The sequence below is a fragment of the Siphateles boraxobius genome, unplaced genomic scaffold (assembly GCF_051911475.1).
Source record: "Siphateles boraxobius isolate OS27281-9 unplaced genomic scaffold, OSU_SipBor_1 66, whole genome shotgun sequence".
NCBI lineage: Eukaryota > Metazoa > Chordata > Actinopteri > Cypriniformes > Leuciscidae > Siphateles > Siphateles boraxobius.
Genome location: NW_027509193.1, coordinates 6,048,960 through 6,068,584, shown reverse-complemented (window position 1 = coordinate 6,068,584; position 19,625 = coordinate 6,048,960). Strand labels below are relative to the sequence as shown.

The following is a 19,625-nucleotide window of genomic DNA, read 5'->3' as shown; positions in this document are numbered from 1 at the left end:
ACCACTGGATTTAAAGTGTCTCTTTTCAGAGCATCCACTTTGAGAGATGCCTCATGACGCGCAGAGATGCAGCGGGGTCGATTCACTCCTTTGAACACAAATGACTGAATTCATCCGAACCCACTCCTGAAAGGTTTCCGAGATTAAAAATGTGCCATTTTGTTCTTATTGCCTAACTTTTTTGTGGATAAACCTAAATGAATAACCAAAATAATTAGGCTAACAAAAATATAATGATTGTCAGTTGAATTTGTGCTGTTTATAGTGTTACAGTTCATAAACTTTGCTTCATCGGACTTTGCATCAGTTTATTGGTGTCTGACTGGTATAGATTGATGTATAGACTCCTCCTTATTAAGCTCTAGTTTTGGACGCGCGGGAGCAGCGCGCTCAGTTTCTCGCATTGCTCTTTGGAAACCGGGACTACGGCGCAACATGTATCCAGCGCGGCGCTGGCGAACGTGTGCTGCGGACTCACAGCCGTGTCGGAGCATCATGTCAAGGCGCGCGTTAACTTTGAAGTGGGGCGCCGGATGGATTCTGATGTTTTCATTCATGAATAACACTTGGGCGCAAGGTAAGAGTCTCCGATCTTATAGTGGCCCCTGAGACTCAGCGCTCACAAGGCAGTGATGTGTGGGATTTCTTGGAATGAACCCAAAAGGAATGCTAATGGAATTTCAGTCACAATTTGGAACCAATTCTAATGGGATCCAACAGGAACCTCGTATGAATCCTGTAAGAATTAAACAAATCATTCATGGATAAAATACAATTTCCAGATTATTCTTAAGATTTCATTTCATACAGATTTTAAGGCTTAGTTCTAAATTATGATAGAAATGTCATTAGTATTTCTTTTTGGAATGAAGCAGTCTTTATTTAACAGTGAAGTTTGGAATATAATATTTGCTGCTGAATATGTAGGTGATAACCTGGCAGATGTGATTGAAATAATACCCTGTGGTCTCTATGACCAACATGCACTTGTAGAGAAATCCCAAGGGATGGAGAGGAGGTATCCAGCATAATACTGTACATTACAGTGCATTTCTAGGATTTACTACACAGGACCTAGGGTAAAGTTTGAAAAGATAGCCCTGTTCAGAGAATTGAACATATATCTCAGCTCATCTGTGATCAGATCATAGAAAATGCCAAATGCAATAATGGATGCAAGCTTTTTCTAGCTATGGCATGTATCTTGTTGAATGAAAGTCATAAATTAATTTGTTTTGATTCATCATATTTCAATTATCATGCTTTCTTGCCCACTTAGGGGGAAATACAGCGAATTTGCTAACATTTGGCCAAATTTAAATAATCGGCTAAGAACTGTACTTTAGGCAGAATTAACATAAATGGTAATTCCACCATGTCAGTTCTTAAAGTTCAAAATCTACAGAGCGCCGAGGATAATGCATATATAATATAACATATATTTTTGTTAATTATTTTGGTTATTTATTTAAATGTGTGTGTGTGTGTGTATGTGCGCGCGCTTCTGTGTGTCCTGTTTTCTAGATAGCAGTAAAAAAAAGAGTCTGGTTTGAAATGACAGCTGTCGACCTGACCATCCCTTAAAGGATCCACAATTTGAACACTTAATGTCAATAATTAAATATGTATATAAAACGTCAGAACATGAGAATGTATGTTGCTATAAATTGACTTGAAGAGCAACTAAACCAACAATTTAATTGCATCAATATCCCATCCATCTCCCTGACTGTCATACCATCGCTCGTTCGTCCAGTTGGTTCCTGTGGGTATTTTACCTTTTGACAAGGTGTTCTGCTCTGTCCACGGGGTGCATTTATCATCTATTAACTGCTGTAAAAAAATGGCCCTGGCATCCGTAGGAAGATGGCTGATATACAGCCCAGTGATCCATCCTGTTTGACAGATCTTAAAGTACTGGCACTGGTGATTCATACAATGTGCAGAGGCTTGGATTGGCCGAGGTGCTTCTGATCATTACAATGCCCTAAGCATTGGAGGGCAAAAAGCAGCATAATCCTTGAGTCTGTCAGCCTTTGAACAGGCCACATTGGGGGAATAAACGACCCCCTATTTATCTAAGAAGCTTTCAGCCGTCCCCTATTATGCATGGCACAGTGTTTGCTGACACTTATAAACATCCTGTCATGGAGCGTACGCATACATTAGCAAACTATAGACGAGGTCTGTCCGGTGTTTGTTTAGCGCTGTTCAGGACTGCATTGTTTTTCCTCGTATTGATTAGATTCCTGTTTTCATCCTTAAGTGTACTTTCGATACCCTTGGACAGCTTCAAGGGAGCTTAGCGGTAACTAAAAGGAAACCCAGCACTTTGGTCAATGGGTAGAAAAAGCTTTCTGATCCCCTTTCACCTCAAGTCTTTCTCTGGTGATCAATTGCTCGGCTCCACTTGAAGCTGCCAGACTTTGCAGCCCCGAATGACCAAATAGGTACCAGTCACATAGGGTGACTAGAAGAAGCAGCAGCAGTCGCAAGGCTCTTTCTTTCACGGAGGGTGGCATCAACCACCATCGGGGAGCAGCGAGCCTCTGATGCCCAACGTTCCCCCACGGGGCCGCCGCCGTATTTGTTCTGAAGCTTCCCGCTAATGAGTATCAACGTGACTGGCACGCAGGGTATACAGCAGAATGAGTTCAGTCATCCTTACGGAGCGTGGGGAACACAGAGTATTCCATAAATTAGGAAGGCTCAGAAGCCGAAGGGGTCTCTGGAGACGAGGAGGCGTCATGTGCTTGTTTTTTCCATCCAAAGGCTGAATATGTTTCTCATGCTGCGTTTAATAGCGATCGGGGCTCTAATTCCACCTGGATTCCTGATAGAGTCCGCAAAAAGAAGCGGCTCCTGTAGTGTGACACTTATTTTGCGCTCATTGAAAAGCAGAAACCCTCCTCGTGAGGTTATCCACCTTCAGAGTGTGCTACCATTAAACCAGTGCACAAATGCTTTTCGAACACTTGAAGAAAAGTGTTAGTATTAGTTGTCAAAAAGACGGTACTGAAATTTTAAAAATGTGACAATTTCCCTCACATTTCCCTCTAGCATTTTGAGTGCTTTTGAACGGATTATTAAACACCTCTGATTGGCCATTGTGTTGACATACTAGGGATTGATAAATTTAGGGGTGTCGAAATTAATCGTTTCTACGATGCATCACGATGCAGACGAGGACGGTTCGATATCGGTTCAGTAATAGACCATTACCGATTATGATGTACTGACGCTTTTCTGACGTCGTTTGTCGCATACGTGCTTTGTCGCGGTAGCATACAATGGCAGAGGGAGGCGAGACGCGAGTGCGAGTAATTAAAAATGCTCCAGTTACTTTAAAAGCCTACATTTGGGCACATTTCGGCTTTTATGAACAACCTGGTAAGCACGACCTGGAGAAGACACACACTGTGTGTAAATCGTGTCACGCACAAATAAAATATGCAGGGGGTAATACCACTAACTTGAGAAACCATGTCAGCCGTTTTCACCTCGAGCTGTTTACGCCTGGCAGTGACTGACTGCTTGTATTTATTGACAAAATTGTATACATGTGAAGTAAAATTGAAAATTGAGGATGCAGTGCATTGTGATGCATTGTGATATCGAATTGAACTGAATCGATGACATGATAATCGTAATCAAACCGAACCGTGAGACCAGTTTAGGTTCACACCCCTAGATACATTAGTATATGTGACCCTGGACCACAAAACCAGTCGTAAGTCGCACGGGTATATTTTTAGCAATAGCCAACAATACATTGAATGGGTCAAAATTATTGATTTTTCTTTTATGCCAAAATCATTAGTATATTCAGTAAAGATCATGTTCCAGTAAGATATTTTGTACATTTCTTACCGTAAATATATATAAAAAATATTTTTGTGAATGGATGCAGCAAAATCGAGCAAAAAAAAAAAGTCAGAAAACATGCCTACAAACTTCGCTCGCTGCTGCCCGCTCTTTGGGAATTACCCACTCAAGTTTGGTATCAATGTCAAGCTTAGATTTCCCCCTTTCGGTTTCATAACTCTCCGCAACGTCATTAGAGCAGTAAGCCAATAGATAGTGTTAAAACAAACCCTTCTCGTGTAAAAAAAAACATTTTCTTCTTAGCAACGGTCTGCTGCAGCGCCTCTCATTGGCTGGTGACTTCTTCGCGTGCACAGTGTACACAATCCGCAATGATAACTGTGAAAGCCATGGATTCTGAGATAGCGCGTTTGCTCAATTTAAACTTTAATTACTGCAATAATTTAACGAACATAGTAAATGATTTTTTCGCAAATGATTGGGAAGATGATACAGAATGTCCAGAGACTGGCTTGGCAAAGGAGGATGACCTGAAAGACGACGAACACACACACACACACACACACACACACACACACACACACACACACACACACACACACACACACACACACACACACACACACACACACACACACACACACACACACACACACACACACACACACTTGAATTTAGTGTTGGGGAACTCACAAAGGTGTAAATTTCATTTATTTCCTTTCATTAGTAATGCGTAGCTAAGGACTTCATTTGGAGAAATTTAAAGGCGATTTTCTCAAAATTTAGATTTTTTGCCCCATCAGATTCCAGATTTTCAAAAGGTTGTATCTCAGCCAAATATTGTCATATCCTAACAAACCATAGATCAATGGAAAGCTTATATATTCAGCTTTCATGTGATTTATAAATCTCAATTTAAAGAAAATGACCCATAAGACTGGTTTTGTGGTCCAGGGTCACATATTAGGGATCCGCTTTCAAACGCTCCCGTGTGTATCTGTGTTACCGCTCGATGAAGAGTGTCAAAACGAAATGTTTTTGCAGCGTCGATCATTTTAGCCAATCACAGACATATATGTTGAGCTTGTCAACACGATGGCCAATCAGAGGTGTTTAAGGATCCGTTTAACAGCTCTCATAATGCTAGAGGGAAATGCTGGTATCGTCACATTTTTTAAATTTCAGTACCAACTTGGTACCGAAGTCGGTACTTTTTGACAACTCTAGTCAGTATGCCCAAGAATATACTGTATGTGTGTATTGTGTGGGGGTAACACATTACAAGTAACACTAGATCTGTTATCAGATTACTTTTTCCAAATAACTAGTAAAGTAACGCATTACTTTTAATTTTTTTTAAATTTATTTTTTTAAAATAAGAAAGAGACAAGCAAGCCCAGCCTAGATGAAAAAAGGTAAGGTAACACAATTAGTTACTTTTTTAGGCTGTAACATGCTATTTTAACACATTACTTTTAAAAGTAACTTTCCCCAACACTGTGTGTGTATGTATTTCCTTGGATTTTGAACTAATCCTTACTGTTACATCGCAATTTTGGAATAATGTCTTTGTGGCACTTTGTTGCATCATATGACAGCTGTCAGCCATCTTTAAATCTTCTGATTATATTTGATAATCCTCCATGCTTACAAAAATGAATTCGGGTGGAATCCACATCTTTATGCGATTAAAACTGCCTGTACTGTTGTTTAAGCTGGATAATGTGTGCCCGCAGGCATATGTCAAGACGTCGACCGCCAGTCATTCATACACATCGACAGAGTCATGCACATAAGGGGGTCTGACCCATTTGCCTTAAAAGCCTTAGGAAATTCAAGCCACAGTCATAGTTAAAATTCGCCACCGTACGGATGTTCCCCTCCTTTGAGGGCAGGAGTAAAGCTTGTTCCCATATGAACACATGGGACTCGAGCGCTGTTTTTGATGTCCCAGATGGGCCATAATGAGCATGGAAGACCGCAGCTCCCTAGATGCCCTGTCATAATTATGCGCCCGTGCACCAGTTGCTTCATATTTATCTGTACGCGCCGTGACACTTATTTAATTAAACGTCTTGGAAGCAAGGTCCCGGCATGGCAGCAGATGTCTCGTGAATTTTTGACAAAACGCATGGCGTTTTTTTGCGAGCCCTAGCTGCGACAGCCCCAGCACACGGCCCCCGCAGGTAAAACAGACTGACAGCCCAGCTCCTGTTATCCCATGCCGTCTACACGCTAGCTCTTCCTCGTTCCTCGCCACTGCAGTCTGCTGATGTTTATTCATACAGTCAGTAGACTGAGGAATGAATAAACGTCTCAAAATGAGGCACGTCGACCTCTGCAAGGCTCTGTCTGTTTTTTTCATTACTGGATGTCAAACTTTTCTTCCTATCGGAACGGTGGCTCAACGTTAATCTGCCTCGAGACCAAATGCGATTGTAGCCTAATATTAGAGAACCTGTAGACTGACTGTGCGAAGCCTGTATCTCGCTCCAGGAGGCTTTTAAACGGACTCGTTCGAGCGGTAAAACTGTTTGGATAGTGCCGAATGGAAATATAATCAGATAAGTTTAGACTTTAGGGCCCCTGCCTAGTAATTGCAGTGAGCCTGAGGGGGTATGACTGTCAGTGTTAGTGTGGGGCCAACGAGAGTCAGATCTAACATTGCATCCATGAATTCCGGCTTCTAATGCAGTCCCAGAGGAGATCCGACTGCTATCTGTTCGCTGTGAGCACGCGTAAGAGCCCGTTTCATTATTCTGCCGCAAATAAATGTCTTTTCACATTACGCCTCTGGAACGGCATTGTTATCAGGCCTTGCTTGATTCTGTCTCAGTCGTCAGTAGGGTGGAAGTGAGGATTAATTCATAAAGCTTTTTAAAATTCTGTGTTTAACCGAATTTCGACAAACATCATTTTGGCTCCGGAATCTCAGGCTGGCTCCAATCAGTAAGGAAGCAGTTTCTGCCAACGACCAGCTGCTGCTCGCTTGATGATGATAATGAGAATCCTTCAGTTTTGTAATCGGCTGCTCTCTTAATATTGCTACAGCGTTCAGTTTTACTACGACATTATTTATGTAGAGAGCATATCTGTTTGTTCACAATTGCTACAATAAAGTGCTTTAACTCACATCTTCAGCGTGTATCACATTTAATCAGATACTATACAGCACTTGAAGGTTGATGCTGGTTATGTGGGTTGACGCTGTGTAGTGTTTATATAATAGTCAATGTATCCATGAAATGCAAGGGCTGATCTTCTGATAATGAGGCCTTGTCCACACACATAAGTTTTTGTTTAAAAAACGCATCATTGTTAACAAAGATGGAGCTTTTTGAAAACGCTCTCCTAGTGGATACATTTGAAAATTGTGTTTTCCCGTTGTAGTGCGGAGGTATTTGAAAATAATGACGGATGTTTAGTCATGTGACATGTATTACATCCATAGATGTCTATGGTTATACTGGCATTTTTTGTGTCTGCTATATACTTTCATAGTGTTGCTTAAGAGAAATGCTAATTTGTACAGTCTTCTTATTGCATTCCTGCAAAGATGACTGAAAATTTTCTCGCAATTTTCCTGCGGAAAAACATGATGACAATTGCGTTTTAGACCATGCGATCTTGAATGCAACCCCGACGCTGTGGTGAGAGATTTTGCTAATAAATTGTTTGTGCCAGAAGAATAGCATGATAACTTTATAATGTCTGCTCTCTTTGATTCATCTTGTGAACTTTTGGTATGTTTTACACATGCGCAATATGGTTTTTAACCATTTTCAGATGTTTCAATGTGGCTGAGCAACTTTTTGGAAAAAGCTTGAAACGCTACCCAGACAGCAACATAGTGTCGGCCAGATCCGGCGCACATCTGGCAATCCATGTGTAGCAGATGTGCGCCGAATCTGGGCTGACACTATGTTGCTGTCTGGGTAGTGTTTTCAAGCTTTTTCCAAAAACCATCATTGCATATTGTGTTTTGAACACTGGTCTTCATTGTGGGATATTGACATCAAGATGTCTTTGGTCAAAAGGCTTGGTTTACAAGCTAGACCCGTAACAAACCAGCATAGAAACCATGCTGGTCTAAACTAGTCTTGCCTGCAGGGTTCAATTTTAATTTCAGGGTTTAATTAATAAAGAGTTTTGTATCTGACCATTGAAATGTGTGAAAGATTAGTGACATTAAAGAAATTAGAAAATAGGATACCATACAAGTCCCCAGAAAATGAAATGCTGAATGCTGTCGGAAATACACCACCATTTTAAAACAAAAAACGTACTCGGTTACTAACGTAACCTCGGTTCTCTCTAGAGAGGGAACGAGTACTGCGTAATATCTTACGCTATGGGGAAAACCTCTTTTCCACGAGATATTGAAGCCAAAAATTATCCTTTAATTTTGATTAATGTAAAACGCTGTGCGGCAGCGTGCAGACATAGGCAAGACGGCTCGCGCGCCTATTGGCTGCCCTGCGGCAACAGCAGCAAGCCTATCGAGAGAGGCCCTGCGTGACGTGACATCCAATGGGGGTGCTTCGCGCCCATTTCGTCGCGTCCCGCCAGAATAGGCGTGGCCTTGGCCTATAAATACGCTCGACAGGCTGATACAAACTGATTTTCAACTCTTCAGCGAAGCACTACTGCATCGCTGGATCCGGAGTGAGAAGCCGCGCCGTCTGATTGTAAGCCTTCTGCGGGACGAGCCTTCGAGCCTGAAGTCGCTGGCCTACACCTCGCCGCCTTCAGCCGCCGTACCTGCTACGCTTTCCGGCGTTCCATATCCTTTTCACTGCTGAGTGTGTGTTCGCCGCTGCGACTCACACTCTATATCTGTTTTGTATCTGTTCTAAAAGAGCAAGCGTCTTTTTGAAGACGCTTCGTTCCTGTGGAACTATTGCCATGGTGACTCTGAGGACTTGCCTGGCATTTTCTCTCCGAGTCTGCACTCCCGCCCGCTGTAGTGCCGCGCCGCAAAGCGCCGTATTCAGCGGGTCCTCGAGCCTTCTCCAGCCCGTGAAAGCTCGCCGGTTCGCCCGCCAGCTTCACCAGCTTCAATCGAGTCGCTCACTGACGGACAACGGCCGCCGCGCGCCGCCGCTTCCGCCATTAGTGACGACAAGATAGCTGCATCGGTAGAGGAGGCCAGCTATTGCCATGGTGAGTGAGATTCCCGCCCGCTGTAGTGCCGTGCCGCAAAGCGCCGTACTCAGCGGGTCCCTGATCCTTCTCCAGCCGTGAAAGCTCGCCGGTTCGCCCGCCAGCTTCACCAGCTTCAATCGAGTCGCTCACTGACGGACAACGGCCGCCGCGCGCCGCCGCTTCCGCCATTAATGACGACGAGATAGCTGCATCTGTAGAGGAGGCCAGCTGCTATATCCCCGCGTCGGACAGTAAGGATTGGGCGAGCTCTGTGGATCTCCCCCTTCTGCCCACGAGTCGTCAGGGAAACGGGCCAGCATTAAACCGCGGCTAGCTTTTCTTTACGTTATAAGAAAGCTACCCCGCCCCCCGTGGGCATGCGTCATCGGCGAAATGAGGATAGAGTGTATTTTTAGTCCCGCCGAGGCCGGACCAATCTCCATTCCTCAAACATTTCTCAGTTCCTCTTAGTTTGAGCGGCTGAAAATGTCAATATTGCAGATATGAGCCTGTTGTATAACACGCACGCATGCAAACAAACGCCAACACACACAAAACTGTGATGACGCTCTATTATGTGGCCGAGCTATTTTAGGCTTTTGTCGTTTCCCCCTGTGGTTCAGTGGCGAAACCTACAGCCATCGCACGGGAGACCCGTGTTCGATCCCAGCTCTCGCAGCAGATAAAATTTAGTCTCGCCCGGCCAGACTTGCACTGATACTTTTCGCTCGTTCAGTTCCAAGTAAATGTGACTGTTCCAGTGTATTTTGCAGTAAACAAGCCGGTACCATGGCCCGCTTGCCTGCACACAAATGCTGTTTCCACGGCGACCCAGAAAAATCATATAAGCAATGTATTGTCTGGTATTCCGGCCACAGCCGATGGTGTTTTGAGTGTAATGAAAATGCCCACAGCCCAGTGTTCATTTCTACACACAAACACAGCCCGCCACAGTGCAGGGCTCGCACATATGAAATCGACTCATGTCAATTGTGCATTAAATGTAGTGAATGTGCCCACAACCCAGTGCCCACAAACACTACACGCTGCATGTGCCACGTTTTCTGTAAAACGAAACCAACACACATACAGTCAGCTAAGACCCACGGTGTTTAAGTCTCGCCGCGGCCAGACTCCACCGAAACCTCTCGCTCGTTCAGTTCCAAACAATGTGACTGTTCCAGTGTATTTCGCAGTAAACAAGCCGGTACCACAGCCCGCTTGCCTGCACATTAACGCCATTTTTACGGCGACCCAGATAAATCCAATAAAGAGTGTATTTTCTGGTGTCCCGGCCATAGCCGATGGTGTTATGAGTGTTGTAAGAATGCCCACGTCACAGTGCCCATTCCCACACACAGACACAGCCCGCCACAGTTCAGGGCTAGCACAAATAAAATCGACTCATGTCGATTGTGCAAACGTAGTGAATGTGCCCACGACACAGTGCCCACAAACACTACACAGTTCGTGTCCCACGGTTTCTGTAAAAACGAAACCAACACATATTCAGTCAGCGCAAGCCGACGGTGTTTTCAGTGCAGTAAATGTGCCCGCTGTCCCGCGCCCACATTCACTCACAGACACGCTGAACCCTACGGGGTTTGTCCCGCTCGTTCTCTCTCCACAATTTGTCATAGAGAAAGCGAGTGCGAACAGGCTGCCCGCCGTGATCGGCGCGCCCCCCGCCTCGCGCACTTTAAACACAGTGTTCATGTCTCAGCACACCGAAGCTCTGCAGCCGCCGCTGTGCCGCGGCCAGAGCCCGGATATCATTCTGCCTCTAGCTATCCACGCGAATGCATGGGCAATGCTTCCCGGGGTATCAGAATCGGTGTTGAACACTATAAAGAGAGGCTATTCGCTACAGTTCGCTCGACGTCCCCGCCGTTGCACGGCGCGTGTCGAAAACACGGTGGACAATGAAGTATCTCATCTACTTCGAACCGAAATAGCGAAACTACTGAGCAAAGGGGCCATAGAACCTTTATCTCAGAGCGAAGGGGGTGTATACAGCAGATATTTTCTGGTACCGAAAAAAGACGGGGGTCTCAGACCCATTCTAGATCTGCGACAATTGAACAAAGCGCTTCTGAAACGCAAGTTCAAAATGCTGACAACCAGCAAAATCCTCGCGCACGTGCGCCAGGGAGACTGGTTCATGTCAATAGATCTGAAAGACGCCTATTTCCAAATACAGATTGCGTCACGTCACAGGCGATTCTTGAGATTCGCCTTCGAGGGCCAGGCATATCAATACACAGTCCTACCGTTCGGCCTGTCTCCAGCACCCCGTATATTCACGAAGTGCATGGACGCGGCTCTCGCACCCCTGAGACTTCAGGGCATGCGAATTTTGAACTACTTGGACGACTGGTTGATTCTAGCTCGATCACGATCAGAGCTCATAGAACACAAGACCGCATTACTCGAGCATCTCGAGAATTTGGGTCTCACAGTCAATTGGGCGAAGAGTTCGCTGTCTCCCAGCCAGAAAATCTCCTTTCTGGGAACAGTGATGGACTCGCTGTCTATGACAGCACGTCTGTCGCCGGAGCAAGGACTGAACATTCAGCGCGCCGTGAAATCCTTCCGCCGCGGCCCTATAGTCCAGCTCAAACGGTTTCAGAAAATGCTGGGCCTCATGGCCTCAGCATCTTCAGTACTTCAGCTGGGCCTGCTTCGCATGCGCCCACTGCAGTTATGGCTGAAAGCACGAGTTCCGCCCGGGGCTTGGGCCGCTGGTCTGTTTCGCCTCAGGGTCGACAGGAAATGCGTCTCGGCTCTGAAACCTTGAAAAAAGCCGACTGGTACCAGTCAGGCGTGAGTCTGGGGACTCCCTCGAGTGTGATGGTGGTGTCCACGGACGCCTCCACCTCGGGGTGGGGAGCGCTGCTCGAGGGCAGACCGTTCTTTGGCCAGTGGTCAGAACGGGAGAAGCTCCTACACATAAACTGTCTAGAAATGCTGGCAGTAGACAACGCGCTAAGGCGTTTTTGTCCCTAGATAAAAGGCCGCCACGTCTTAGTCCGGTCGGACAACATGTCAGTGGTGGCGTACATAAATCACCAGGGCGGCGTCAGGTCCCGAAGCCTTTACAGGCTGACGAAACGCTTCCCTGGGCTGGGCTCAGCACAACCTGCTTTCACTGAAAGCAGCGCATGTGCCTGGTCACCTGAATCTTGGACCAGACAGACTGTCCAGAAACAATGTCCAAGCAGGGGAATGGTCGCTGCACCCGCAGACGATCCAACTGCTGTGGGAGACATTCGGCAGAGCGCAGGTGGACCTGTTCGCGTCCCAGGAAAACGCTCACTGTCCGAACTTTTTCTCCAAGAGCAGGGACGCGCTGGCCCACGTATGGCCCCGACGCCCCCTCTATGCTTTACCCCCCGTCTCGCTCCTGCCTCAAGTGCTGGAACGAATCAGGGAAAATGGATGCCCAGTGCTGCTCGTGGCTCCGCTATGGACGAACCAAACCTGGTTCCCAGTCCTGATGCAGCTGGCCAGCACTGCCCCGTGGCCGATACCGGTGAGGAGAGACCTCCTCTCTCAGGCAAAGGGCTCGATTTGGCATCCTCGCCCGGAGTGTGTGGGCCATCAACGGGTACCCGCTAACCTCCCGGAGGGAGTGTTAAACACGATCACGCAGGCTAGGGCCCCGTCTACTAGACGGCTCTACTCCTCGAAATGGTCAGTGTTCTCTACCTGGTGTCAAGCTCAGGGCTTTTCACCCGTAGACTGCGGGGTTACGGAAGTGCTCTCCTTCCTTCAGGAGCTGCTGGATAAGGGTAGAACCCCGTCCACGCTCAAAGTATACGTGGCGGCCATAGCGGCGTTTGCAAAACCGACGTCTGGCCAGTCACTGGGGAAGAACGACCTCGTCGTGCGATTCCTCAGGGGAGCTCGGAGGCTGAATCCTTCCAGACCTCCCTCAGTCCCTATGTGGGACCTTTCTACGGTTCTGGAAGCCCTGAAAGGTGCCCCATTCGAGCCAATCCATTTGTCAGACATGAAGCACCTGTCTTTCAAAACGGTATTTCTTGTGGCTCTTGCTTCAATGAAGCGCGTGGGGGACTTGCAAGCGCTTTCAGTAAGCGCGTCCTGTATTGAGTTTGGGCCTAATGACTCAAAAGTCATACTCAAACCAAGGCACGGGTACGTGCCAAAATCCCTCAACACACCGTTCAGGGCCCAGGTTATTTCCCTGTGCGCCCTCCCGGTGAACAATAAGGAAGCGGATGCTAATCTCCTTTGCCCCGTCAGGCCGCTGAGGGCTTATGTGTCCCGCTCGTCTGTCTTCAGGCAGACCGAGCAGCTCTTTGTTTTGTTTGGCGGACGCTCCAAGGGACTGGCCGCATCAAAACAGAGCCTATCCAGATGGATAGTCGATGCCATAGTGCTGGCTTACACTTCTAAGGGCCTGCAGTGTCCTTTGGGTGTCAGAGCGCACTCCACGAGAGGTGTGGCCTCTTCGTGGGCGTGGTCTAGTGGGATTTCCTTGCATGATATCTGTATGGCGGCGGGCTGGGCCTCGCCGTCTACATTTATAAGGTTCTATAACCTAGAAGTTCCCGCCTTACAGGCCAAGCTGCTGTCGGTCTAGAATTCAGTACTATCTGTCCCGCTGCGCCGGCGCAGAATGCTGAGTTTTGATTGAGTATCGCTCACTGATCGATGGAACAGCTCCATGGGTGTTGAATAGCCCGTATTTTTCCCCAGTTCAGGCTGAACGCGTTCACCCTGTCTGCGGGATATACTGTTGACATAACTAGCTCCTATGGGATGCTATTTCGTGGGGAATGATGCTGGTAGCCTCTCTTCTCCGACTCTCTGTGAGTCTACGGTGATTATGCACTATATGAGCCCCGGGCTACTGCCCTTGGGACTTTGGTGTCGGATCCCAGTACGCACGGCGTCTTACATTGTGTTCCCCATAGCGTAAGATATTACGCAGTACGAGAGATACTCTCGTAAGAGAACGTACTCGGTTACTAACGTAACCTCGGTTCTCTCTAGAGAGGGAACGAGTACTGCGTATCTTGCCGTGCATACAACAGCGCTGGTTCGCTTCAGCGTTGAAAACCAGTTTGTATCAGCCTGTCGAGCGTATTTATAGGCCAAGGCCACGCCTATTCTGGCGGGACGCGACGAAATGGGCGCGAAGCACCCCCATTGGATGTCACGTCACGCAGGGCCTCTCTCGATAGGCTTGCTGCTGTTGCCGCAGGGCAGCCAATAGGCGCGCGAGCCGTCTTGCCTATGTCTGCACGCTGCCGCACAGCGTTTTACATTAATCAAAATTAAAGGATAATTTTTGGCTTCAATATCTCGTGGAAAAGAGGTTTTCCCCATAGCGTAAGATATTACGCAGTACGAGAGATACTCTCGTAAGAGAACTGGTCTCTTTTGTCAAGTCTCACTGTGTGTGTGTATATATGTGTGTTTGTGTGTGTCTACGCTCTATGCTGTTTTTTTTCTAGTGTACCCATTCAAAACATCTCTTCCACTGTTCTCTTCCAAGTCAAATTAAAATGAATAATCACAGTTTACTTAAGTGTAATATTTGGCAGGATGCCAAATTGCCTGCTGTTGGTGCAAATTTGATATGGAAAATAATGTAAACAAAAATTCCACAAATGTTATGATTTGATCTGGCTGTATTCCCATCATGTATTTTCTAAAACTTTTTAAATATTGAACAACACATACTCCCTACGCACACACGTGAATGGTTGCAGATAGGTGCTCTGGAGACAAGGAATATTTCAAAGGAAGAAGAAAAAGAAATGGCTGGTGAAGGTCACTTTAACAAAACATGACCAGCTGTTTCAATAAATGTTTCATATTTCTTAGAATCTACCACAGTGTGCAGGAATCAACTCTCTTCTAGACCTTATTTTATCTTATTTTTAAAAATGTTTTACTGCAACATGACCTAACTGCAACCAAAATGCAACATTGTGATGTGAAATGTTGTAGAAATGTTTTGTGCTTGCCCACAATATCATTCAATTCGATTTATTCTTTAATGAAAACATAAATACAAAACTGATCCTGTTTACTTTCTTTAATAAATGTTTCTGGTTGCATTGCTACACAATTCAGCAGTGCACATTATTATAAACAACAACAAAATTGTGTTCGTATATTCTTTAATCAGAATATAATGACGCCTCTGAAATGACTTCTGACTGAGGTAACCAAAAACTGTGTAAGATTAAAAGAATATGTACCAATAAGATCAAGCCTAAGTTTTCTCTTCTCTGGATAAGGCTTTGCTCAGAATCTGAACACAAATCAATCTTCAAACCAAAGAAGCTGTAATAGAATCTTTACAATTCTGTTTTGATATTTAAGTTAGGTCGAAACAGAAGTGCTGTAAGATTGAATGCTCTTATGAGAGGTATGTCAATAACGAAATTCTTGCCTTTGGAGAAAACTCATTATTTCAGGGCTAGTTTAAATAAAAGAGCATCAGCTTGAGTGAATTTGTTTTTTATTTTCTGGTTGTTTACTGCAACTGAGACGGGGGAAACGCTAGTGGTATTATAGGCTTAATAAACGCTCTGCATGTGCATTTGCTTCAAGGAAATTTGCTAAGAACTCGGGGCAAATTTTGCACAAATCAAAATGGAAATGGCTAGTATGTGTGTGTGTGTGTGTGTGTGTGTCCTTATGAAGTCCTTATGTAGTGAAGGTTCTTTCTGAATAGCCTCAATGTACAATGAACGTCTCCTAAAGAGACCTTGGCCACTGACTTGCTTAGCATCGAAATGAAATTAGCAAATCTTTCAAAGCGATCTTGTCATGGCAAAAGCGCTTTGGAAAGGAGAAAATGTGATGAAATTCTGACAAAGTGTCATTTTCCTGCTGCATACAAGCTTGTTTCAAGCCTCTGGGCTGTTTCAGTGTCAACATTTAAACAACAGAAAGCTTGACTGAAGGGAAACAGCAGCTAGAAACAAAGCCCTCTACATCTTTTCTCTTATTCAACGTCATCCTCCTGGGAAACTGGGAGTGCATTCTTGTGTTGTGAATAAAATAGCAAAGTGGCAACACGACCATATGATAGAGACATTGATAGAAAGATTGAAAAGGGGGGAGGGGAGGGGAGCAAAAAGAGATGCAAGCCTCATTTTTTCTTCTTCTGAAAAGCTCCAGCGCTGTGAACCCATTTATGTGCACAAAAGACTGAGCTCTGTTGTTCTGGCCGTACGTGCTCAAAAAAAGGTGTTCAATCCAAGCCCTACCAGTCACAACATGGATAATTTTACCCATAAAACAATCTTCTGCTCTCCATTCATCAGAGCTCTTTCTCTCAGTAACAAAAAAAGCTCTCAACGCAGAGCAGTGCTGCGAATTGTGAGTAGCCTTTTGCAGATTTCAGGTTTTTCGCCTTGAAGATCCTGTGAAATTGGAGTTTTGTGGATTTTAGTCCATGTCTGTTAGCTTTGTGGGTGTCTACACTGTATATGCTGCTATATTACTAAAAGTTTACCAAACAAACTTTTTATTAGCAGATAAGTGAGCTTAACATTTACAGTCTTTCACTTACGAGAAAATGGACCAAAAATAATAACTCATCTTGCACTCTTTATGTTAAAATGAAAGATTTGAAAATAAATAGATCATCTATCTATCTATCTATCTATCTATCTATCTATCTATCTATCTATCTATCTATCTATCTATCTATCTATCTATCTATCTATCTTCAGTATGGTGTCTAAAACCTTTTTTTAATTTAAAACAAACAACAGGACCTCTGATTTTTTTTTGGTTGCATTATACTTTTTCTCAGAATGCAAGTATACTGTAATTTTGAATGTCTTTCAGCGATTCTTTTCCCCCCCATAAGATTCTTTTTGCCCCCAAGAAGGAGTATTTTGACGGAGCCCCTCGATATGTCCTTAACCAAAAGATATGGACCTTACTGTAGTCAGATAAGCGTTGTTACGAAATGACCTATTTTGGATCCCGAGTGCAGATCCACCATCCGAACAAGTCTCCGTATGACCTTCCAACAGGAGCTTGGCATTAGTGACTCTGGACATTTAAGTCTGCGAGCGACAGGAAGACATTTCTGAAAGCGCGGCACACCCATCGTGGCTGTGGAGGGAAATGTTTCAGATTGAGAAGTTGTCTCCCCCCCCCCCCCCCCATCCTTTGGCAGTCCGCCTGGACGTTTGCCTGGCTGGGAGCCGCTGGCTGCATCTCAATGCCTTGTGCTGGGTATTGATTAGGACAAACGCTGAGCTCTCCCCACCAGCCCAGGCTCGGCTCGTGTGGGAATGTGTGGCTTTTTGATGTCACTTGTGTTTCTCTTTCTACCATCTCGTCTGCGCTTCCTCAAATGCTAGCGACGTAGTGAGCCGTCTCGTGCACTTGATGTTTCTTTGCACCGCACCTTCCTTGCAAAACAAATCGACTGCTGCTTTGAGGTGGAAACTCACGAGCCCCCGGTGTGTTTCTGAAACTGGTGCGTCTGTGTTCACACATATGTGCGAGTAGGCCTATACTCGTACAAGGCATGAAGATAATATTTAAATTTTGTTTTTCACTCGCAGCCAAAGGTTTGATATTTATCATGCAAAGTCACAGTATTAAAGGGGAAAGTTCACCCAAAAAAGAAAATCCTGTTATTATTTACTCACCCTTATGTTGTTCTAAACCCACATGCTGTTCAGTGGAAATTTAGAATTTTCATGTACTTATTTGCATACAACAAGATTTCATAGTAACTGTGTCAAGCTCCAAAAAGCATCATAAAAGTAGGCCATATGACGCTATAATCCAAGTCTTATGAAGTCATATGTGAGGAACAGACTGAAATTAAGGTTATTATTCACTCATAATTTTCTCACCTGTCATGCAGCTTCAGAAGACTCAAAATATTCAATAAAACATTTCTCAAAAGTCCATACTAATACTAGTGAAACGCAACATTTTTTTCATAGCAGTTTCAATGTGCAAGATTATGCTGTTGAACGCACTCTTGTTTAAAAAAAGTAAAGTATTAATATAAATATTAACAGTTTAGATTTAAAACAATGACGTTTAGCCTGTTTTTCTTAATTAAGTAAACAGTGAACATTAAAACTAAAACAAATCTTGAAAAAGTAAAATGTTTCAAGTAATTATTCAAAGTAAGTAATAAAGAACATTTGTTGGTATAATCTTCACTTCATGATATTAAATAAAACATTCATTATTGTTGATTCTTCAAATTAAAGGACTTTTTAAAGCTACTAAATATATCCATCATTTTCTTAACAATATTGTTTAATTAACATTGATGATGATGAAATAAAAAAAGCTTGTTAGGCTGCAAATAAATGGCCAATTTTTTTGTCACAGTGAACTGTCATTAAAAAAAAAGCTGTGTAGAGATTCTCCGAAAAGTCTGTGTAAATAAATAATGGCTTTTTTTTCATGAGCTGTTCCTTCAAGTGGATTGGCTTTCCACTTAGGGAGCTGCAAATTTTGCGGTAATTTTGATGTCGTTTTTATTAAATACAAATTTATTTGTAATATACAATAAATGATTGATCTCCTCAACCAGGCAATGAATTGCCTTGGGAAATGACATTTGGTTTTGTTTTGCTTTTCTCCGCTGGACACTAATTGTGAGTGTCTTATAAACTGACCAATTTAATGTGTTAATAGATTAGCGGCATTTAATTTGGACTGTTGTTATTACAATGAGGAACAAGACCCAAGAAAAGTCAATTCCAGCCTGTGCCCTGAATGATTTAGCAAGGGTTAGCGGAGCTAGTGAGGTTAAATGGAAAAACTGTGGTGCATTTCTATTTGCTCCTCTTGCAGTAATGAATACTGACAGAGATAAAAGAGACTGTGTGCAGATATTTATTTTCATTTCAAAGGGGGCAAGAAAGCAGACTCTAATAAAAGTCTTCATTGCCGTGAAACGTATAAACCAATGCTAAAACACGTGCTCTAAAACAGACGCAGATAATCGTGCAGCCACACGCCAACCCTAAATTGCCCCTCAGCTTTCAGTATAAAGCATTTTTTCCGAGTTCGGTCTTGAAATGTTTCCAGAAGTGTCAGTGTTTCCAGTATTGAGCGACCTGTATTCACCATGTCCACCATTAGAATCAATTCTGGTCAATAGCAAAGCATGTCTGAAAGAGAGAGATGCTCTTTGTAAAATAAATCCCTGTCATGTTGGTGCCTGTTTAGTAGTGAGATCATACAAAGAAAAAGAAAACACATTTGAGAGAGAGGGAGAGATGAAACGAGACAAGTGCATTGGAGAACAGATATTGTTGCAGTATACAGTATTGCACATCCCAAAGTCACCCTTGATCCAATGTAGCTCAGAAAGCCTGTTTGAGCGTTTGAGCGATTGGCTCTGAAATTGTGTGTGCTGTGTTGTGAGGGGTTTTTGCTATACCAAAATTTCAGTAGTGAATTCTGCATTCTTCATTTCAATACCACAGCAAAAATTAGTATGCCGTAGAACACTATTTCTTTGGTAATAATATAATATAATATAAGTAATAACAAATGAAAACATTGGCATTTAGTCTTCAGGTTTTTCTCAGATAGGTAAACATGAGGAATTATTGAAGAGAAGTAAACAATTAGGGGTAAAAAAAGAACAATGAAACAAATTTGATGCAACAGAA

At 44.1% G+C, this 19,625-nt stretch overlaps 1 protein-coding gene across 1 annotated transcript in view; it reads left to right on the top strand.

Moving 5' to 3' along the window:
• Positions 1-313: 313 nt before the first annotated feature.
• Positions 314-19,625, top strand: part of sdk2a (sidekick cell adhesion molecule 2a) — a 158,463-nt gene continuing 139,151 nt past the window's right edge. The window contains exon 1 of the mRNA XM_077211803.1: positions 314-577. Within this exon, the coding sequence (XP_077067918.1) occupies positions 436-577 (142 nt within the window). The 5' untranslated portion in view covers positions 314-435. The remainder of the gene's footprint in view (positions 578-19,625) is intronic.